Genomic DNA, 19,460 nt, shown 5'->3' on the forward strand with positions numbered 1-19,460 from the left:
ATTCTTTACCTGACAATTTGAACCATCTTTTGGTCTTGCAGAAAATAGAGACTACAGTATGTCAAATAAGCATTAGGTCAGTGTTATGGACAGGAAGGTATTACAGACAATAATTGTCATCAGAGAAATATTTCTTATGTAGGGACAGGTCTGAAGCAATATACTAACACATACCTAGATTTGCTTAATATTCTTTGACATCATAATAATTATTTGTTGCAATATATTATTGGATTATTGTAAGCATAAGAAAGTGAGTTTATCTTTGTACATCTGTATAGCATGTGCTTTATACTTACACATAGGACCTGTGCTGGCACTCTGAAGCAACAAAGCACAAAGCACAAAAGGATTGTTAATCATCAGCTGAGGTACCAGCCACAGAGTACTTATCTTGTAAGCATCTAGGCCTTGGTGGACGCTTGTATTGTTTCAGATTTGTCTCCCCTCATCTGGAGCATTCTTCTCATTTGTTACTCCTCTGCGGGTGCTGTCATAGTTTGCAACAGCTGTGACCATAGCTTCTCCAACATGCTTGACTAATTTAGAGGAAAAAATGGGATTTTATATTCTAGCTTTAAGATCAGTCAGTAAAAGTACATGGATTTGGGGTTTTGTTTTGGTGGATTGTTTTTCTCACTTCATGTTTAATTGCAGTTTAGCACTGTTAAGAAATAAGGAAGTTGCAAAATGTTTCCAAAGCAATTGAGGTTTCCTTGCTGCAGCTTCCTTACTTGTGATTGCAGAGACGTTGATATGTTGGCACTGCTTTTTCCTATAGTGACATCTCAGCAAGCTCAAAGATGAAATGTAAATTCTCAGTCTCCCATGGGTGTGCATGTCAAAGTCAATTTTGAGTTTCTTTACTTGCATTCCTTGCCTCGGATTACTCAGAGGCAGTATCCAACAGAAAGAATATCTAATGTCACCTTCTATTAAAATGCAATGGAGTCTTTTCCAGTTATCAATTTTGCTCTGTAGTTTTGAAGAAAACATTAATATTTTTTGGTTTTGAAAAAATACATTGCTCCAGCAAGAGGATTCTTAGTGTTGTCAGAATGTATTCTTGTGTCTATATGTATGTACTCATGTATGCATATACACATTTCTGTATATATCTCTAAAAGCTTTCTTTTGGGAATCTTTAGAGGAATAGTTACAGAGCTCTCTTGGAAATATATTCAATGTCAAACTTGCTATTTCTCTGTATAAGATATTAACACAACTGTCAATCTGTTGGTGCAAATTCAGAGCATGGATATCTTGCTCTCTTGATTGCCAGCTCTCCAGAGAAATGGTTAGCTCTCCTCCATATACTTCTCCCACCCATTCATAGTTGCCTAAATCTAGAGTTAGCAATTGTCATGGTGTTTTATCACTGCACTTAGCAAGGTAGTATGTGGGTACGTTGCAGTGATGTTTTGAGGCGTCATCCTAGATCGACTAATGGGGAATTCCTTTCAAGTATTCTCATGTAGTTGTTGCCATTTCGTTTTAAGGCTGTTAGTAACAACAAATTGTTAGTAGGTTCCTCTTCACTGTCCAGGGCAGCTAGATGTGGAGATTTTTAACTGCAACCTGTAGGTATGAAGTCTGCTGTTAATTTCATTGAGCTGATGGTGAGTAACTTCATTGCTGTGCTGTTGTCCTTTATGTGTGGTTATTTTACCTGTACTTCATCATCTCTAATATAAACATTTTTACTTTAAAGGAAAGCTATTATACTTTTTTTTCTATCTGCATTTCTTCTTATTTGCAGCTCAAGAAGTTCATAAGAACTCCAGAGATCCCTTCAAAGCACGTGAGAAACTGGGTCCCCAAGGTCCTGGAGCAGCGGCGGCAAGGCTTGGAGTTGTACTTGCAGGTGCGTCTCCTCTCAGCACTTTTAAAGTAGAAGCAGCATCCATTTTCAAAGTGGTAGTATTCAAAGCTTTTGAATGTATGAAGGGGGGTGTTTTACTGATAGGCAACTTTAGAGGTGGGAAATGAGATGGATACTTAACAGCAGCGATGATTTCTGTTCACTTAGCAAGACTAGCAGATAGAAGTCCAGACTGTTTTGCATCTTTTTTGCCGATTCTCACAAAAGCTGCTGACTTTAGTGAACCTACTAGTACCTCATTCTCCTATGCCAAAAATGGGAAAAATAATGTTATTCTTTCCAAAGTTGTTCTGACCATACCAATCAAAAGTGTTGCAGTGGAGATACAAGGAGGCCTTGTTTAATTCCCCTCTATTTAGACAGACTAGGAAAGAATCAGCTCATCTAATTAATATCCTTCTACTGTGCATGTCTGTATCTGAATTGTTCATCTAGTTGAAACAGTCATCCGTCATCCAATATTCATCTCAGTCAGTTTGGAAACTTGCATTTAATTCTACCTATTTGCATTCTGATTTTGCTATAGACTGTAAAAGAAGTCTTCAGGAATGACTCAGACATATAGACATTTAAATATACCAGTGATAAATCCCAGCCTTTTTTAATAAATGCAATTTCTACTCTCACCATAATTGCTTTAAAAATGTCCTGTGGTGTAGTTTCACAACCATTTCTCTGATGTCAAAGCCAAATTAAGGTGTTCCTCTAGACATGTTCCCAGTTTACTGCACCTTCAGCTGGACTGACGCAAGTGCTGCTTTATTGAAGAGGATCATAGAAATGATCTAAGTCAAAAGATAATTGTTTTGGGAGGAAGGCAAGAGTGAGGGTATTCTATTTTTACTCAAATCAGAGTAGTAAAAATAGTAAAAATTTCAGAAATCTGATTTATGTCATTACCCACAGTTGCAGTGACACAGCTGGAAGAATGGTGAACTACAACGTAATGGACAGTGAGCTGCATTCATAGAAAATATATGGTAATCAACACCACTCAGGAACCTCCCTGATTCTCAGGAAGGTTTGTAAAAGGAAACTGCTTAAGGAGGAGAACAGAATTGTAGTGTGACATGAGACAGTATTACTTCTGACATTAAAATTTTAAAAAGAAATTTGGAAATAAGGAGGAAAACACAGCTCATATTTTGTTCTGAGACATAGGGAGCTTTTCAGGCAACACAGTTTATTTTTTAAGTATTTAGTATTGTAAAATTCAAAAATTCAATACTTTTTTCCTTCTTGCTTTATGATATTTATAGGATCTTTGGCATCTAAAACTACATTTATTTTGTAGGTGGAAAAAACATTACTGTTGGAGAGACTTTAGTTTTGAAAAGGAATAGGGCCTTTTTGGTTTTGATGACTATCAGCACAGCTTGCTCCATCATCAGTGTGTTTTTCTCTTACAGCCTTTTGCTGTGATTTTTTTTTTTTTCTTTCTGATTTTCATACACTGTCTTTTGGAGAATATCACTACTAAGGTACATGTACCTATTTCTCTTATGAGGTTGATATTGTTAAAAAGATACAGGGGTAAATTGGTTAGCACTTTTTAACTGCTGATAAACTTTAACAGAACGTCTCCCCCTACTGGAAGAGTTAGTCAGCTATTGTTCTTGTACAGTCTTGTACATTTAATTAACTTTTCCCTTTGTCTATCACTGTTGGCTATCATAGGAACAATGGTTTAAGCTGGAAGGGACTGCTGGATGTCATCTGATTAAAACATGACAAGCGTCTAAGTTATGTCCATGCTAATGCACATACTAAATTAAAACAAGAACAAATGACAGTAATATTCTTGCCAAAGTCATTAATTTCTGTTTCTGATAACAGAAAGCAAAACTAATAATCAGTGAAATTTTAATTTTTAGAATAATGAAAGTCTGATTTTAGACAATTAAAAGTTCATATTAAGGCACTTCAGTTATCAGAAGGTTTTTAATAGTGCCAAACATTTTTCAAGACACAATGTAGGAACGTGCTACAGTTTCAGAAGACATGATAATTTTGTAATTTAACATCACGCATATAAAATATTGCAAACATATTTTTAGGTGATACTAATGAGAGTTAATCTGTAAGGGCAGTTTGGCTGCTATCATCACTAGTCAGTGGTGGTACTAGTAGCCAGCCATTTGTGCTGCTGGTAAACTATTATGGAGTCATGGTAGTCATTAACTGTTTTTTCAAAACCACCGAGAATCTCATTCAGAGATTGAGCATTTACACAGATGTTACATTCAAATAGTTTGTTTTATGCAATACATACTTATTTCTCATTATTGCACTTTGCACCTTGAAAACCTGTACAGGCAAGAAGTAACATGCCATGCAGATAGCAGTCAAATAAAGACCCGTATCTGACATGGTCTAATTATATCATGTTCTTAATATATTTTTAGTTAAGTAGTCTTCTATAGTTAAATGAAGATAAAAATAATTATTTGAAACTAGAATAGTAGAATCAGTCTGTATCACGTAGTAAAGTAGGCAAGAAATTCCCCTCTCTGAGCCGGAAGGTGCTGCAGTTGCCAGTACCTTGTTATTTTTTTCTGACTTTATCATGATGAAACCACCCTCTTAAATCCTTTCAGCACAGGTTGTTGGAGTGGATGGCAGGAACTCAGAAACATTTCATTATATCTTTCTGAAGAATATCAAGATTATGAATAAACCAAATATTATTAATTTATGAGATGCAAATAGTAATTTTCTTAAATTTATCAGTATCCACTGTCAGATACTATTCATCAGATGGCTTATTTTTCTCTTGTTTTTGAAAGGTTGAATGGGGATTTTTTCTTGTTATAATAGACCAATTTTCATTGAATTGTGTAAGAATTATTTATATTATTTTTAAGTGTCTTTCTTATTCTACAAGTGTGACTGGAATTTACAACTTTTGTTTTTAATACTGTGGAACAATTGACTAGTAAGCACTAGTATGTGTGGTAATTCAACTGCATGTATAATAATAATACAGAGCCCTTATGAATCCTGAGAACAATCAACTGACTGACAAGAGGAAAGAAAGACTATCTTTAATTTATTAATGAAGAAACAGATGCAAAGATAAGTGAATGACAGAGTGTGACCTCAAACATTCAAGCAAATTTGTATTAAGCAATAAGCTATTGCTCCTTTGCTGATCCATGGTAACTGTCTCTGTGCATGATCTTAACTTACAGCACACAGGACTTAAGTTGAGCTGTTTTAGTCTTTGCTAAATAAGAAAATGCCTGTAACTGACAGTGGAAGAGGACTAAACCAAATCTAATTACCTTGAGGTGGCTATCAACTAAGAGTTACCATAAATCAATTAGTGTGTGATACAAATTCTGATTTAATAGTTACTTATTTGTGTGTCTGAGCTCGTAGCTTGTAATACAGCAGAGATCAGAATCCAGGTGGTTTTGATTTAAAATTTGTAAAATAAATCAATGGATTACAGTATTGCTGGCAAAAATCTCTCTGATAGTAGTATTACATTACAGCAAGATTTGAACTTAGCTATGATTTGTTTGTGGTTACAAAATGTCTTCTCTTGATATGTTTCCTGAAGAGTTTGGTTTTAAGAAAAGATAGAAGATATAGATTTGGGGTAGTTGGTTGTGTAGGTAGCCTCTAATTTGAGAAGGGCTGCCAACTGAACCTTGTGTTGAAAGTCTGTCACTCCTGATAGTACATTTGTGAGCCTGGAGAAATATATTTGCTTGAAAGTACCAGAAAGTGAAAGTAAGTGTGGAAGATGATAGGGCAGGCTGTTAATCATCATTGTAGCTTCTGGATGGTGGTTGTTTATTTGTTTTTTTTAATCCACTGTATAATCTTGGAATGACCATTTATCACAAAGCAATACAGAAATATAGTCTGCTTTGGAAGTGTATTTAAAGGAGATATAGATCACTTTAAATACTCCCTCTTACTCAGTTATTCTTGTGGATGAGTTCAATAAGTCATCTTATGGATGGACCAACTGAACAGGTAGTTGGAGTTTTATTTTGGACATTGAAGACATTGTTGGGATTCCTAAGGGCAGCACTGAGGGACCTTATCTAATTGGTTATCGGAGCATCTACAGCTGCATTGTCAATCTGATCGGTATTTGTTACAAATAGATTTTATATGATGTACTCTTGGAGGAGCAGTTTTTATGGAGCTTATTTCCAGTGAATTGGTAATGGGGAAGAATTTGATCTAGCCACCTGCTGTCTACGGATTTGGAGTTAGGTCATATCCTTGTCCCAGTAAGCTGACACTGAATGTTATTGCCATCCAGTCTCTCTACCCCAGGGACTTGCCCTTTGACAGATCTGCCTTTTAAAGTTCAATGGAATAGATATTTTCTAACCCCCTTGGGCAGAAGAAATCTCATCATTTGCTGATATCATCAGTCCAACAAGATAACAGGCATCGTTAACAGAATTCACTGTGAAGTCACACCCACACCTCAGCATGAGACTATGTAGCTGCTGCTAGTCTTCACTGAAATGATTTGGTTATGCAGAGAGATTTTTGAGGAGGCCCATATTTTTTATGAGCTTCAGGATAGTAACTCGTTTCTTGTGGTCTGGGTGACCTGAAGGAATTCTTCTGGTGACTGGCAAGACTAAAACAGAGGGCTGTAAATATTCTGAATTGCTCTGTTTGTATGTAGGGTCTGTACGTACACGTCTCTAACCAGAGTTAATATGTAGAGCTAATATTTTTCTCTTGGCTGAGGTCAAGAAAACATACTTGCCTTTTATTTACTCTTGAACTTTTTACAAAGAGAACAGTCCTGATTCCTGGAGATAAGATTGGTTGAAGTGCTGCTTGGCTGTGAGACTTGAAGACTTCATGAACTTCAACATTCCAGCACTTTCAGGAATCCAAATCTTCAAAATAAATTACAGAGTTTATGAAACTGGACTAGAGATTTGTTTTCCATTTAAGGAAATAATCTGGAGATCTGAGAAGCACTTTGACATATATTTCAGTATTCTTCAAAATGCAATTTCTTTAAAAATATTTTAACTACCAGTCCTTCCTGAAGAAGATAAATAAAACCATATCTGTTATGATTTTGCTCTTAAGAAAGTAGAATCCAATCCTATACTCCTTAGCTGTCTTAGTTTCCAGCAGGGTGGAGTTAGGAAAACAGTGGATGGTGTGATGTGTAATTGCTTTATAAGTAAGTTCATCAGAAATATAAAGGAGAAAATCACCCATTATTATATTGCATTTTTATACTCTTTTTTGGAGAACAGTTCAACAGCAACTACAAAAAAAATGAAGACAAATGAGCTATTTCTGCACTTAGTGACTGCAGGAGGAAAAATACCTTAGAGAAAATTTGGCCCAAGGTGTCATTTCTTCATGGACCATGATGATTTTCTTTTATTACTTCAGTAAGTGTTGATACTAAATTCCTTGTGGTAAAGTTTAAATAAATAAATAAATAGCCTTTTCTGACTGGACAATGGGTATGAACAAATCAGTAAATCTGGATGAAAGGTTTAAGAAACCTTCCTTAGCCCCAGAAAAAAAAAAAAATCCCTCTGATTTTATTCATCAGTCTAAATTGGATTCTAAATCTTTTGAACTATCTTATTTTAAGTTGATCTAGTTGTGTGCTATTGTTTCATAAAAGTTTTAGATTCAATTAAAAAACTTAAAATACTGAAAGGATATTTTTGTTTATTTGGAAACTTGCAGAGCATTTCAGAGCTAATACAGCATTTCATATTGCAACTGAGGATAAGAATCTTCTGCTTTCTTTGAGTGTCAGTTATTGCCCCTTTTTGCAATCATTCTGGGAGTGAGATAATTTGATTTCTCAGGGTTTTTTATCTAATTGTGAAGAAAAAGAGTTTTCCATCACCTAATGGGAAGTTTCATTAGTTCCTCACTGCTTAACTGATTCAATTTCTTTTGGCCTCTTGCTATTCTAACAAGGAGGAATGTGAACTCAGTAATTTATAACCTTGTCCATCCTCAAGAAGACTGGAGAGGTCTCTGATCTAAGAAAAGCCATCTAAACTCCTGATGCCAGTCTGCAAGTACTCCACATTGTGCATTGGCTAGAGCTTTGCCTTTCAGTAGCTGAATACACTTCCTCTGTAACTGAGCTGAAATACTGCTTCAGCGCTGTCTTGGCTGGAGGTAGGATCAACAAGTGGGGAAAACAAATCCTTGGTGATGCACAGGATTTTTCACCGTTTTCTCTTCTCTTTGTGAAGTGGAGGAAAAAATGTCCCATGGTAGTACATAAAAGTCAGCCTGAGCTCTGCTAGGCAGACCAAAGGCTCAGATTTCATATAAAGACAGGGAGATCTTGGCTTGTGGGTTGGTTGAAGCTGGCATATTTCTCTAGGATCAGAAGCAATCCATAAGTGCTTTCTAAATGTAACAGTTCTTGACGTTTCATTATCAATTAAAGAAGAAATAGAATGTAATGTCTGTAGAGGCAGGCATTTTTGAACCAGTGCTGTTGGAGCTGTTTAGAAATATTGAGATCTCTGTGTGTGATATGTGTGCTTCTATGAAACATTTTTTTGCTTTTGCCCAATAAAAATAAATCAAGTTGGTTACTATTTAGTTCTGGAAATGGAATGGCAAAATAATCTTAGAAATATTCAATGATTGTTCAGCTATTCAGATTTTATTTCTGTGCCATTCACATTCATCACATTTATCCACTCTGACAGTGCTAATATTCATTACAATTGTTCTTCCTTTATATTCTCAGAAATGCATGCTGGATCAAGCATTTAGCTATACCTGTGTGTCTTTGCCAGAGTGTTGTATGTGCAAAATTTAAAATTGATTCAAGGGAAGACCAGAAAGGTTCATGGAAGAGCAGTTTATATCAAGTGTAGAAGGTCCTCGAGCTGGAAATAACTTTCAAGGTTGCTAGAGTATTGAAGGAAAATGTCTCATATGTTAGTCTTGCTCATTTATACTCTTCCCTGGTATCCATTTCTAGCCATTTTTGGAGACATGGTCTGAACCATTATGATCTTTCTTATGTAGTCCCTAAAGTAATTAAACACGTACTTGTGTTTCAGCTTATTATTATATTTGATTAAATATTAATGTGTTTTGATGAACTGAGCCCTGTATGTATCATGAACACTATTCTTAAAAGCAAAAAGATTAAATCATACGGCTGAGAAGATATGGTTGAGTCATATTGATATAATGAAGAGGTATGCAGGTCAGATGCCACTGTGCAAAGCCACTTGTAAAGGCTAATGCTTTTTAAGACCAAATGCTTTATGCATGAGAGGTAATTGGCTGTATATGTAAAAGTTGAACTCAGAGGAAGAAATTTTAAGCTATAAAACTTCTGTGTAAAATGCAGTCCGTTTTTGTTCTTCTCTGCCTTATTCTGTACATGCCTCCTGACCTGTGAGTTTTTTCCCACTCAGCTTCTGTTTAACCATTACCCATATCTGAGAGCAGGAGCTGGACAGAAACCATTTTGACTTCCTTGTGTCATTCATTAACCACCTCAAAGATTTCTGCAGAGGCAGTCCTTCCCTTTGTCCTATGTACACATTCACTGTTGGGATCTGTTTCTAACTAATTTAAGACCAAATTGGCTTATTTGCAGAAAGAAAAAATTCCCATCAAGTCCAGAACAGATGCTTATCTTCCTGATTGCTGTTTCTGGAAACCAGTTTTATTTTAAATGCAGGTGAATATATTGGGAAGATTGAGTCTAGCGTTAGAAAGTTGCAAGTAGAAGTTGGATTCAGTGAAATAAAATTTAACTGTTGTTTTGCTGGAAAGTCTGTTGAATCACCCACATCTATTAATCACACTGAAAATTCTCTCCATTTTCCAAAATTGTTCAGTGTCTTCTTTCTCTAACTCCATTTACTCTACAGTAATCAAGGTTGAACTGTACCTGTGAGGAGCTCTAAAAGCAATGGTATGATAAGTGTAAAAAGGCAAAATGTTCTTTGTCCTCATTAAAGATTGTGAGCAGAGTGTTAAATAATATTAATGGCTGGGATTGTCAGTACTTAACAGTACTTTCCTAGTACAAGTGATTTTATTGATTGATACAGACTCAATGTAACAGGGCAGATTATTCTACTGATTTTATCGAAACCTTAACTAAGTTTGTTAGTGTACCACATATCTTTAGATAGATCTAGATGATGATGTAGATTAAGAAAAGCAGACCACCATCCATCTTTTTTTGATCGGTTAATAACTTAAATCCATCATTGCTGTGACCAGCTTTTTTAAGATTCTGTTGTGCATACATGTTTCTTTGGTGGTACAGATACACAGATGGTTTTAGATGGCTGTGGATTTTAAAGAACTGTGCTTGACACATGCAGGCTTGAATATTTGTTAAGAAGAGGTGGAAAGCAAGAGGAAACAGGAAAGCAAAATAATTCAAAGAAGAGCTATTTATTAAGAGTGTCTGTTTGCAGAGGTGTTTCCTGCAGAAATATTCCAAGCATTTTTCAAGCATGCTTAGCAAAATTACCTGGTTTATGTTTTAAAAGTTACATTTTTTGCTTTTCAAGTGGTGTTACATTGTGGTTTATGATTCATATTTTTTCCTTCATCTTCAATAATCTGGTTTTGCTGTATAGAATTGTGCTGCATGAACTTCTCTCATTTCATTCTTACATGTTAGAGCTGATGAAAATAGATTTTACTTAGTTAAAAGCAGAATTTACATTTGAAGTCATGACAGGTTTCAAAACCATGTCTTAAGTGCTCATTCTCATTTCATTATACTGTATACCATAACACTGTTGTATCACATAATTTCACTCAAGTTAAGATGAACATCAAACTGTACTTATTGTGTATTTCTTTTATACAGTGAGAAATGGTCTCTGTCATGACCTGCACATGCTCAGAATAACTGTAAGATATTTTAAGAGGAGGGAGAAGGAAATTAAGTTCTTTGCTTAAGATGTCACTGCCTGTTAAAGCAGAACTAGGGATATTAAAACTCAAGTGCTGGCGCACTGCTATAGTCAACTATAATCTGCTGTTGACCGACTGTTCCAATAGCCATGATTCCTTCTAGAGCAATACAAAATGTGAGATACTTAGTTCGTTTAGCCATGATGAAAGAAAAAACGGTCACCTTCCTTATCCTGAAGGCAACTCCTCATTTCATGTGTGGGCATTAAATTTTCTTTTTCCTTAACAAATATTTAATAGATTTGCTTGAACTTCTTTAGGGGAGGGTAAGTCAAACCATTTTTGTCCATTATAGTAAAGGAAGGAAGGAAGGAAATGTAATTCCTGCAAAGAGTCTTTATTATCACTATCTGAAGTATGGCAGAAAGACTCAGTTTCCCCCATCTTTCTAATCAATCTACAGCATTTTAAACACATTTTTGTTTCATACTCTGTTGTTTTACATAAGCTAATTCTTATTTTTTGGTGTACAAATGACTATTACTTTTTAAAATTGGACTTTCAAGGCAAGTTAAGTCTTAAGGGCTTTCTCTTCAAAATTAATCTGCAAAGTTACTTAATTCATTGCCATGAAGGGAAAAACTTATTTTCTAGTGAAAGTGTATTTGATTATTGCATGTATAGTGCAACACACTATGGTCTGTTATAGTCATTCAGTAGTGTACAGCACTAGATTAGCATACAGTTTAGACTGAGGTCTGCCAAGTCATTGCCTTTATGCAAATTGGTAGTGTTCTTTTGCCTACACTCTTTGTGTGACTGAAGACCAATCATTAATATTCTTTATGCATTTATAAACTGTACATGAGGGCTGGGGGAAAAAGTTCATGAAGGGAATAATTCTGTCTTTATAGCATGATTTGAATTTGCACGTAAGAAAGAGACCACATTTGGAGGTGAGAAGAATAAAACAAAATATTGAATATATGCTGAATAACTGAATACCATCCATTCTGTGCTTTGGATGAAGAACTGATTCTGGGGGGAAGAAGTAGTATGTGAACATACTACATATGTAAGCAACATTAAATAAATCCTTACACATAAGGAAGTTTTTACTGACCAACTTAACCTGACAACTCTTCACTTTGAAGTGTGCCATAATAACTTTAATGTTCTTATTTAACATTGTTTTATCATTTAGTGTAGACCATTCTGAAGGGGAAAAAAAGGAAAGGAAAAAACAACAAAAAAACCCAACCCAAACCAAAAAACAACTAATCAAACAAAAAAAACAACCAAACAAATAAACTGTGGAACTAATCACAGGGTTTTACCAGAAGATACTGAATTAAATAAGCAGTTCTGCTTTAGAGATGTTGCAAGGAAAGAGCACAGCAACAGAAAAATTCTTTGCAAGGACTGCTTAGGCAAGAAGTAAGAGCTAGTCCATCAGTAGCTAAGAGAGGTGAGCAGAGGACGAGATGACTAGTCTTCCTCAGATAGGTTGTGGGAAGGTGGTCAGTGAGCCTTTGCCTTTGGTCCTGCAGTAAATTGGACTCTCTTGCATTAGATATAATTCCCTCTGTGTGTTCCCTATTCTTGGCTTTTATGCAATCTTGCATGTCTCCTCTCTGAAGGATATGTTGAAGGATTTCGGAGTGAACTAAGGGGAGAACGTTCTGTGCTCATGGGTAGCCTAAGAGAATACAAATGCTTGTTATCTTCTGCTAATGTTGTGTATCTCCACACACATCAGCATTGCTTGCCTTTATTTTTCTTTTCACCTGCTTATTGTCTCTGTAATCCAAATACAGTATGGATTTAGTTATGTGTATAAAAGCTCATTTTACTGAAACTGTTGATTGCACAATGTCTTGACAGAGACGGGCTTGAATTTAAGTCCAAGTACATTTAAAAACAATACGCATTACTGAATGATGCCTAGATTTATAATCCTGATAGGGATTTTTCCTGTTGACTTTAAAAACATGGACATTAAAATAAGAAACTTTCATAGAGTTTCTTATGATAAATGCTATGACTTATATTAAAAAATCTTCCAAGAAGTATTGATATAAAAATTGAGTTTTGTGATACAGTTTCTTCTTTTTAATTTCTCATAATTGTCTTTATCTACTTTTTCTTCTGTAGATGAAAAAAGTTTGCAGAAACAAAGTGTGAAGTAGAAGTAGAACCTTTAATTTCATTAGGCACATTGTAACTGGTGAAGATTAATGTATATATCTCTTGCTAATTCTTTTCAATTACTCAGTTCATATAAATTCCCAAACCTTGTTAATTATGCTGAAGTCAAGTGGTAATTTTTAACAGTATTTCCACAACAAGGGAATTTTCCTGGTCTAACCTTGCCCTCCTATAGAAACTCTCAGCAGATTAGGCATTCTGACTCTAGTCCATTCATTTTCAGCACAAGCCTAATTGCTGCCGACTGCCTGCCACAGGTACCCTGGTAATCGTACATTTAAGGGATGCAGGTTCTTCTGAGAACAAATAAGGAAAGATTAATTGTTTGTTTTGTTTCATCCCAAGAGAAATGTGGGAGCTTAATCAAGAAAAATAATTTCTTCTGTTGATTTGGCTTATTTGTAGAAAGGGATAATTGTATAGAGGCAGGCATAGAGCTATGCATTTTGAAAGAAATTTTGCCATTTACCTACTTGGGAGGCAAAGATACAGCAAAATGAATGTAACACAGCATTGGAATTGATGGGGATGGTTCACATTTCTCATAGTAAGTAATTTGGCTGCTGGGCTTTTATTTGAACCAATATTGCTAGGTGGTATTGTCATTTGTTTTGTTTGCTTCTTTGGATATCTAATCAAGGAGACAATAGTAGGGGGAAAAACGCTTTTCCAAATTGTCCTTAATTGCTAGAGCACGAAGTGAGCTAAACACTCTGGTGTTTCCAATTAAAGAACTTGTTTCCAGCAAGCACCATTAAATCTATCTTTCCCAATCTGATAAATAAGCTATCAAAGAGTGGAACAGATTAATTGAGAGCAGTTAGTTGAAAGCTCAGTATAACAGTCAGAGTAAACCAACATTATCAATGAATGCAAATTTTACATAAAGCAATAAGAAGCACTGATGCAACAAAATAGAGTTGAGAGTAGCCACTAAGCACAAATTAAAATTTTATCAGTGATAACAGAAATTAGTCTTGCTTGTTTCTCCTCACAACAAAGCACTAAAAGCTGTTTCAAGTCCTCTGTTACAAGAATGTCAAATTATATTTGACACCTTTGCTCTGTACATTTCTCCTTCAACGTGCTGCAGAAAATAACAGACATGGGAAAATCACAGATCCTACAATTCAGAGCCAATCACAAGATTTACTCCAACTGCATCTAAAGCTCAAGAAAGCCCTGCTTATAGTACAGCATTTGTGTTTGTTACTGTTCAGTGGACATAGTAATCTCTTAAGTGTGGCTTGCTTATGTTAATAACCAGTAACCTGTGTGTTTGGTAGAGACTTCAGCCTAGCACATTGGATTTTGATTCCTCTTTAATACAGCTGGGTGTCCCTAATGATATGTATCTAGACATTTTTGATGGGTGTTCCTTTCTTCCAGTTGTCTGTGCATACCAAATGCTATTGACCCACATAGTCTAAGCATCATTCTGCACGTGGGTCCTCTGGATATTTCCCTTAATGACAAACTGGAGGAAAACCACACTCACCCTTAAGTGCCAGCCTTTCACCTTTTGAAAATGAGTGCATCAGCATGAGGAGAAAACCTCTCTGTCACCTTAGATACTGAAATAAATTTTCTGGGCTTTGAGTATTAGTATATTCAAAGAAAGGATTGCATGTTGGTTCAGTTGTTGGTATTTGTTGTGTATATAAGGCTTTCGAGTAATGTGCTCCCTCAGGAAGAAGGCAGGAGAGGATACACATAGTCTGTTACACACTAAGCAGACTAATTTTTAAGTCAGTTTTTATGGAACTACCTTGACTAGGTAAGTTGTATCGCTGCTGTGCATGTTGGCATCACTCATGTAAACTGACAGCACAAATATACCAGCTGCCACAGTTTTTAAAACTGCTCTCTTAGAACAGCAGTTTGCGTGGTGCATCCCTGGCCTTTACAGCAGCAATGTGGCTGGAATCTGCTCTTGTAGAATTACAGAAATGGCTGGATAAAAATCTTATTTCTTATGCTGTTGCAACCCACTGGGTATGTCTATTCTAGGAAAATGAAAAGGTCAGTGATAACTTTCCCAATAAAACATTCTGAGAAAATGTCATTCCAGTTATGTGTATCTGACTGGGGGAGTTCATCCTCCATTTTTTGAGCATCTTTATTTCTAGAATATCATCATCAGTAGGGAAATACAACATTCGTAACTGTGACAGTATGGTGTCTTATCAGCTCATAAACTGATTATAACAGACATGCTGCAACAGATGTAGCACGTTGAACACAGGTTATTTACAGTTGGGTTTTTTTGGTAATCTTTCTGGCAAGTCACTACAAGATCACAGTTGTATTCTGAGTAACTGGTTTTATGAGCAGCTTTCCTGTAATGTTGGCATCTGGAAAATGTTCAAAATGTCCCCAGGAAATCATGAGGAAGTTAAACAAGTGAAACCTCTCCCTGTTTCTCCAGATGTCAGGGCATCCAGCTCTCCAAGTGCACTTTTCAGCATGGGCTCCAGCTCTCACACCTGGTTCAGTGGGGAAGATTCCTAACGTAACATTCAAAAGCACTCATAAAGCAACAGGAGATGAGAGAGGAGCAAAGACTGTGCACAGGATTCACAATCAACAGTCTTGCAGCCACCAGCATTTAAGCACCTGTCTTTACATTATCCCATCAGATGTTTCGCTGTGTATTTGGATTCAGTCAAGGTCATGCAGTGGAGATACATTCTAATAGTTTTGAATCACAGAATCACAGAATTGTCTAGGTTGGAAAAGACCTTGAAGATCATCCAACAGCAGCAGTTGTATAACTTCAGGATTAGGAAGCAGTTTGCTTTTTTGCAATGACATTGTATTTATATGTCATACAGTAGTGCTTACCTTCTTTACAGGTGGATTGTTTATTAATCAAATTCAGGCAAGTCTGATCATGTGACCTTAATCAGTTATCCAACTTTAAATGCTGGAGTGATGAGCACATGTACTGCAAGAGTAAATTACTATAGGATATTGGGGTCTTCCTGTAGTATTGGAAATAAAGGTTAGTGGGTTGTGTGATCAGTTTGTGCTCTAATGGTGCAGGAGGCTGTTGGTAACTGTGGTCCAGTGCAGATACTCAGGAGCAGTATTATTAATGTAAAAGTACAGAGAGCATTTTAGTGAAGAGGTCTAGCAGTGAGACTTGGCATCTCAAAAAAAATTGAATGTGGCCATTGCTCTATTTTGGTCAATTATTTTTGCCCATTTTTATAAAGTGGTGATGTTCACCAAGGAAGTCAGAGAGAAGTCCACCGTCAGACCAATGAATGACGCTGAGATGCAGGACAGATGGAGAAGCTGGGCTTGTTAATGTGTGGATGGGGACTTCTAAATAATTTTCGCTGTAGTATATTTACCAGTTATAACCAGTATGTTATCTTTTTTATATCTATATGTTATCTCAACTACCATGTTATCATTTTTACATCTATTGCAGATTCTTTGAACTTCATATGTCCCTACCATCTTCCTACCTTTTCTCGGTTTGGTTTTTTTTCCCTGAAATTTCATTTTGTCCTCTTGACTGGTTTATTCAATCTACGTATCAGTCATAGCGTTGTCTTCTGATCATGTGTAGAAGGTCACCTCTGTTTTCAGTCAACAGAGAATGCAAGGATTTTTGTAGACTTTAGTTCTATTATAAATTCTTTCTGAACCCTTATACTGTATCCACATCCACTTTGATTCTGGGGCACCACTTCTCCAGACTCACTTGTACTGATGGCATACTCTCTTTTATCGGCTTACCGTGGAGTCTAGAGTCTTACTGAGCTCTTGGTAGCACAGTATTATAGTACAGTTCTGTCCTTTCATTGAGACACCAAGAAATGTGACTTAAAATAACGTTTTAACCGTAGCTTCAGATGCCAAGGCTTACCTGTAGGGTAAACCAGAGCCTTCAGGGACAGAACCCTTGGAAAGGAAGGGTGCAAGACAGTCTTTTTGCAAGTTCTTCTTGCATGGGAAACCCAGAGACCAAGTATTTGTGCCAAAAATTAATAATCGAAGTAAAGAATATTGCTGTCTAAAAATGTCAGAATATATGATTCATGAATTCGTGATTTTCAGTTTCAACCTCATCTGTGGACTTTACTGGCCAAAATTAAGTAGTTCACTGGTTGCTGAGTAAGAAACATCAAGCAATTGCTAAGTGTGAAGATAATATCAAAACCACAACATTTATAGAGAGCAGCTTGGCATTCTTGCAGTATTTTAATGTTATGGTAATTTTTAACAGCAATCCAGATAGCTGTGTTACTTCTGTTAGGGGGCTAATGTGCAATCTTGTTTCTCCTTTCCAGAGAAGTCATCCCTATTTCAATAACAAGAAAGTGGAGAGTTTTAGCCAAATCAGAAAATTATCTGCAGAATTGCCGTGCTGTGATAAATGCAGCCCTTCGCTGGTGCTGCTTGTCTGCCATCAGCACAGAAGAAGTAAATAAGCATTTGCTGACCAAGTTAGGATAGTCTCTTTTCACAAGTAATTGCATTGTTCCTCACCTTTATCAAGGACTCCCTTGCTAGTGAGTTTTGGGAGGGACAAGTGTCAAGGAACAGAACCATAATGAAGTACCTGCAATTGAGCAAGGATTACATTGCTCCCTTAATTCTGTAAAAACTTGTCAGTTTGCCACCCAAATAAATGCCTAGAGTACGTAAAACATGGAGCAGAGTGACCTCTAGAAGAAAAATCAATGGCAATTCATATTTCATATGTCTATAATTGCTTGTGAGAGCATGGCAGCAGTTTGTTTATAGAGCAGCTCATTTTACCAGGGATTGTTTCCTGACTTTTTCTTCTTTTAAGTGCTGATGCCTCTCACAGACTCTGAATCACAGCTAGATGCAGCAATAGACAAGTTTTATTGGTGGTGATTTTTTATTGTTGTTTTCACATTGCTGCCTTCAGAATTGCTGCACCATGCTCTGTTTGAACCAGTGCACTAATCTGGTCATGAGTAAATTGTGTTCACAACTGTCTCCTTGGAAGACTCCTGAAGTTTTTTAAATTCTTTTTTAGGAGGCAAAGCTTTATCCTCTGTGAAGTTATCCATTTGCTAGTATTTTAACTATCAAACTGAATCCATTTCATAGCTCTCATTTTTAAGCAATTTGTCAGAGGGGCAAGGAATTCTCACAGGCTGCTAATTTAAAGACAGAATTTTGAAAATATCTTTTTTTCCCCCCTACTTTGCTTTGCTTTGTTTTTTCATTTTTTTTTAAGAGGCTGTTGTAAGATTTGTATCCCCACGGAGGACCAAGATGTCATAGGGATAGAGAAAATGCCGTTCACTTTATGGATTACTGTTAGGTCAACAAAACTTTGGCAGCATTGATTAACTTGACAGTGAGTACAGCAGTACATTTATCACTTATGGCTGTGCTGTAGAAAATCTAATAAGAGGCAAACAATTCCCTTTAGAGCAGTAACAGGTTCACTGTGGCTAACGGTGCATGCACTGGAAATTTCTGACTTTAAATTATACCCTTGCTGCTAGTTGGGTCATTGACTCAAAGCTACTGCACTTTCACTACTACTATGTCCTGTATTATTAATTTGATCAAAATTGGTTTGGCTTCTATAAATGTGATCAAACCATATATTGGAGTTCATGTAAACTCATAAGCATTTTTGAAGGCGGCATGCAGAAGGAGCTTGATCGTTATGTAGAAGGGGCAGCTGCCTATTATAACTACAAATGTTTGGGGTCTTACAAGGTTATAAAAGAAAAATTTTGAACTGCTGCTTACAAATATGCCTCTAATTCACAGAATTAAATAAACCCAAAACCCAAACCTATCTTACATTTCAGAAGTTTCATTGGTCAGGACTTGTTTCATATGTGTGAATGTGTGCCTTGTTAATTACCAGTAATTACTTTAAAAATTACATACAAGATGATTTATAGATATGTTCTTCCAAATGTCTTGTTTTTGTCAGAATTATGAGAATTGAACAATGACCAAGAGATTTTCTGTCTCTCCTGTGTATAAGTGCTGCTGCTTGACTGCCAGTTAGTGTTTAGTTCTAATCTGATAGTGAAATTATTTTTTATTCAGTATTGCTTGGTTTTGCTGTAATAAATCTTTTCTGGAAATCCATGACCAGTACATTGGGAAGTGTCAAAAGTGGCAAATATAGAGAAAAACGTTGGGGTTTTTTTTAAGTCTTGTATTTGGTAGTTCTCTTAAATGGAAGCCCTGCATAAGATATTCTTTTACAGAAGTGTACCAAGCTTTTTTTCAGCTCAAATAACCAAAAGTGATTAAAGGCCACATCATAATTGTGTTTCTAGATGCAAGCAGGAAAGAACAATGAAGAAAATGCAGTATTAAGTGCAGATCAGAACATACAGCATGCAACTAAATTTGTGGCTTTATCTTTGTGATATAATCTGCAAATTTGCTGTTAAAGTGAGAGAGTAGCTTTTTTTTTGTTGTTTTTGAAATTGGAATATATGGCTCACTAGAGTAGAGAGCCTTT

The 19,460-nt window shown here is 36.1% G+C and overlaps 1 protein-coding gene across 1 annotated transcript in view; it reads left to right on the forward strand.

Annotated features, from left to right (window-relative positions):
• SNX24 (sorting nexin 24) overlaps window positions 1-19,460 on the forward strand; it is a 101,094-nt gene that overhangs the window by 60,205 nt on the left and 21,429 nt on the right. Inside the window, exon 3 of the mRNA XM_074854945.1 lies at window positions 1,760-1,864. Within this exon, the coding sequence (XP_074711046.1) occupies window positions 1,760-1,864 (105 nt within the window). The remainder of the gene's footprint in view (window positions 1-1,759; window positions 1,865-19,460) is intronic.

Source organism: Strix uralensis, chromosome Z (assembly GCF_047716275.1).
Source record: "Strix uralensis isolate ZFMK-TIS-50842 chromosome Z, bStrUra1, whole genome shotgun sequence".
NCBI lineage: Eukaryota > Metazoa > Chordata > Aves > Strigiformes > Strigidae > Strix > Strix uralensis.